The sequence below is a fragment of the Papaver somniferum genome, chromosome 4 (assembly GCF_003573695.1).
Source record: "Papaver somniferum cultivar HN1 chromosome 4, ASM357369v1, whole genome shotgun sequence".
Taxonomy (NCBI): Eukaryota; Viridiplantae; Streptophyta; class Magnoliopsida; order Ranunculales; family Papaveraceae; genus Papaver; species Papaver somniferum.
This window is the reverse complement of record NC_039361.1, coordinates 105,656,052-105,660,059: the sequence shown is the minus strand read 5'-3', so window position 1 is coordinate 105,660,059 and position 4,008 is coordinate 105,656,052. Positions and strand designations below refer to the sequence as shown.

The window sequence follows — 4,008 nt, the reverse complement described above, 5'->3', positions numbered from 1 at the left end:
TCTTCTTTTAAAAATTGTGCAAAAATCAAACCGTTTTTCTAGCAAACTATTTTGAAATTTTTTACGGAACATACGTGTGAATATATATTAGCTAAAAGCCTGAAATTCAAAGTGCTTTTGCATATAAAAAATCCCTTCCAAACTAGGCTATTATTTTGTCCGGAAATAACTATGTGAAATAACTTTCTTTAATATTAATGAAGTGGACGGCATCAAAAGCATAATACAAACAACAACAACTAAAGTACGCGGGTGACCTGATCAAAAAGTGAAGTTATAGCTCTAAGGGCAGTTTCAATGGAACACTCGGATAGCAAAATTGGGCATTATGGGATGAGGATGAGTAAATGCTCAGTTTTAGCGGTTCGCCTTTCCCGGTCATCCCATTGCCGTTAAGCTATATTTTGGCCGCAGGTGGTTCTTTCCCATTTTTTTGACACCTCAGGAAGTTTCATAGTGGGGATTAATTTTTCAGTGTTGATCATTTCAAATTTAGTTTTTTGTTTCCTTTAGGAAACTAGGAAACTTCATGGGTGGTACAAAAGTCAAGTCACAATTTAATACACTGCATAGCATTTACCAATTTCCCTCTATATAAACACTGGAATAGTTCCAGTACTTCCATTTCTTTCTCTATCTCCATCTCACTTTAAAGTGTTAACATTTCTCTCCCTTAAACTCAAGACCCGGTTGATAAGTAAGCTTGTGAAAGCCTTCATCTTAAACAGCTTCTACTACTTTGGGTGTAAGTTAATTTCTTTATCCTTCTGTAATTTTTGGTGTTATCTTTGCATTTTTAGTTGAAATTATGTTTTCTCAGATCGATGTTGTATCTCATTTTGGTTGGAGCATATTATTTTCAAGTAAATTAAACCCAAATCTGTATTTTTTGCACGATGGATTACAACAGAATGCTTTAAAGTAGTTTGTTTGCTAAATAGTTCAGGAACTTGTAGAAGATATGGAGAGGAGGCTATCGATCTGTATGATAGTATGGTTTCTGGGGATCACAGCTTTTGCTTTAGGTATTGCTGCAGAATTTAAGACTATCAAGGTATTGGTATTTTCCTATGAGATGTGTTAATTTATATCTTTTTCTCAATACCATAATTATTTACGTCGCTAGCTTGGTAGTAGAGTACTATTTCCATAGTGTACTTTGTGTTTCGGATGTGGTTTAAGACTTTAAGTGATTGAATAATGTTTAACTTTGCAGGAATCTGATATTCATTTTTTCGCTCCTGGCGGATGTGAATACCCAAGGACCCCAGCTTTCGCCCTCGGATTGACTGCATTTGTGGTTCTTTTTATTGCTCATACAATGATTCATACTTCAGCTGGCTGTTTTTGTTGTAATTTGAGACTATGTAGTTGTGCTGTATTCTATGCGTTCATGTCCTGGTAATTGATCATCCTCTAAAATGCTCTGCATTTCAATCCTTACGAGATCCTATGCTTGTTGTTACATGTTTTTCCGTTGCATATAAGCTTCATATACGTCGGTACTAATTATAATGAACATATGGAAATTATTGCAGGTCGATGTTTGCTCTAGCTTGTATTCGATTACTTGAAGGATCGATGGTGAATGACCGACATGAGATGTACTCCGACGTTTGTTACGAAGCTTTCGAGCGTTGGATATTTGCAAGAGGTGCACTATGGAGTCTCGGAAGTATTACCTATGGGGTTCTGTTTTACCTCTCCAAATCTTCAATCAAAGATATGAACCAGATGGGAACCTGAGGCAAACTTGAAGAATAAATATGAAACAAGAGATTTACGTGGTTCGGCTACGACCTACATCCACGGAAAAAGAAAGGGATTCGTTCTTATTACAATATCAATGAAGGACAATATCAATGAAGGTTAGAGAGATCCTTATATAAGAGTTGCAATCAAAATATCTTTAGGAATAAATGCTAAAGATAGTTGTGATATATTCTTAGCATATGTATTAACCAGTATTGATACATATATGGAACTAGAATCAATTAAGATATTTCTTCTCCAATCAACACTCTCCCTCAAGTTGATGCGAAGATGTCGATTGAGCCCAACTTGGACAATATCTCATGAAATGATGCAGCTAGTAAGCCTTTCGTAAAAATGTCTGCAAGTTGTTGATGACTACGCACAAATGGTGTGCAAATTATCTTGGCCAGCATCTTCTCTCTAACAAAATGACAATCCGCTTCAATATGCTTCGTCCGCTCATGGAATACTGGGTTTGACGCAATATGCATAGCAGCTTGGTTATCACAAAACATTTTTGTTGGTTCTGACGAACGAAAACCCAAATCACTTAGTAAAGCTCGAATCAAAATAATTTCACAAGTAGTTGACGCCATAGCCCTGTATTCTGCTTCTGCACTGGAACGAGATACAACATTTTGTTTTTTAGTTTTCCATGTAATCAAATTACCTCCAACGAATATGCAATATCCAGTAGTTGATTTCCGATCAACTGGACAACCCGCCCAATCAGCATCTGAATATGCTGTAATACAATGACCAGCAATAGAATTATGTCCATTTTTACTCATCAAAACTCCTCTACCAGGTGACCCCTTTAAGTATTCCAAGATTCTAGTAACAACGTTCATATGTTTAATGCGAGGAGAATGCATATAACGACTGACTAAGCTAACCGCATATGCTATGTCCGGCCTAATAATGGTAAGATAAATTAACTTGGCTACTAACGTTTGTAATAATCCAGCATCTTTTAGCAACTCGCCATCATTATCAAGCTTGTTACCGCTCTCTACAGGAGTATCACGGGGTGTTATTCCCATTTTCCCTGTTTCGCGTAACAAGTCCAATACGTATTTTCTTTGATTAAGAAATATCCCCTTCTTAGAATAAGCAACTTCTAATCCCAGAAAATATTTTAGTACCCCCAAATCTTTGATAGCAAACTTAAAATGGAGCATGGCCTTGAGAATTAGAATTTCTTGTTGATTATCTCCTGTAATAACAAGATCATCCACATAAACTAAAACTATTGTAGTTCCAGAATTACCTCTTTTTATAAACAAAGACGAATCTGTTGAACTCCTTTTAAGCCCATATTTTATGAGAACAAAACTCAACTTCGCATACCATGCACGGGGTGATTGCTTTAGCCCATATATCGCTTTCTTGAGTTTACAAAATAAATTGGAGTTATTTTCTTGTGGATGCCCAAGTGAAATACTCATATACACCTCTTCTTCGAGATCCCCATGCAAGAAAGTGTTTTTGACGTCCATCTGATATAACTTCCAACCTTTATTTGCTGCAAGAGACACAAGAACACGAAAAGTATTCATTTTTGCTAATGGTGCAAAGGTTTCAGTATAATCTTCGCCATACGTTTGAGTGAATCCTCTAGCAACTAACCTTTCCTTATATCTCTCTATTATTCCATCACTATTGTACTTAATTTTGTACACCCAACGGCACCCGACTGTCTTCTTTCCCGGTGGTAATTTAACAATAATCCATGTCTCATTCTCTTCCAAAGCTTGCAACTCATCTTTCATCGATGTATTCCATACTGGATTCGATCTCGCCTCTGTAAAACTTTTTGGTTCTTGGGTACTTGATATAGCACTTAAGAAACCAGCATGTGAAGCTCCTAAATTATCATAGGTTAAATAAGCCTGCATTGGATAAGCAACAGAATGATAAGTGTAAAAATCTTTTAGCTTTTCCGGTGCTTTCTTCTCCCTATTTGATTTTCTCATTATTGGCGCGGAAGCATTTTCAACTGTTGAGGTGGAAACCTCTTCAAGAACTGTAGTTTCAGATTGGACAGGAACTTCACGTGGTTCCATATCATGTGTAACTTCACTTGCTGGAGCTGGTAACTCAACTATTGCATCACCTTCATTTTGTGTATCATCATTAATGGATAAATTATCATTGATAACTGGAAGTGGTACCAAATCATCCAAGTTCTCCCCCTGGAACCTACTTCCAGTTTCATTTCTACAATACGATGCATTTTTCATCAAATATAAC

At 36.5% G+C, this 4,008-nt stretch overlaps 1 protein-coding gene across 2 annotated transcripts; it reads left to right on the top strand.

The window, feature by feature from the left end:
* Positions 1 to 364: 364 nt before the first annotated feature.
* On the top strand, positions 365 to 2,352 carry LOC113274141. Of its 2 annotated transcripts, none has more exons than XM_026523629.1 (4): positions 365 to 745; positions 947 to 1,054; positions 1,217 to 1,401; positions 1,539 to 2,352. In XM_026523629.1, the coding sequence occupies exons 2-4, from the start codon at positions 962 to 964 to the stop codon at positions 1,744 to 1,746; spliced, it is 486 nt and encodes a 161-aa protein (XP_026379414.1). In that variant the 5' UTR covers positions 365 to 745; positions 947 to 961; the 3' UTR covers positions 1,747 to 2,352. The 2 variants fall into 2 exon arrangements, with proteins under 2 accessions (XP_026379414.1, XP_026379413.1); XM_026523628.1 differs by having other exon boundaries at positions 367 to 745; positions 942 to 1,054.
* Positions 2,353 to 4,008: the final 1,656 nt, after the last annotated feature.

What these genes read in the sequence shown, in the direction of transcription:
- LOC113274141 (XM_026523629.1), top strand. Translation starts at nt 962, where the DNA reads ATGGAGAGGAGGCTATCGATCTGTATGATAGTATGGTTTCTGGGGATC. An exon ending in CAGAATTTAAGACTATCAAG is followed by an intron (nt 1,055 to 1,216) that starts GTATTGGTATTT and finishes TTAACTTTGCAG; the next exon opens with GAATCTGATATTCATTTTTT. An exon ending in TTCTATGCGTTCATGTCCTG is followed by an intron (nt 1,402 to 1,538) that starts GTAATTGATCAT and finishes AAATTATTGCAG; the next exon opens with GTCGATGTTTGCTCTAGCTT.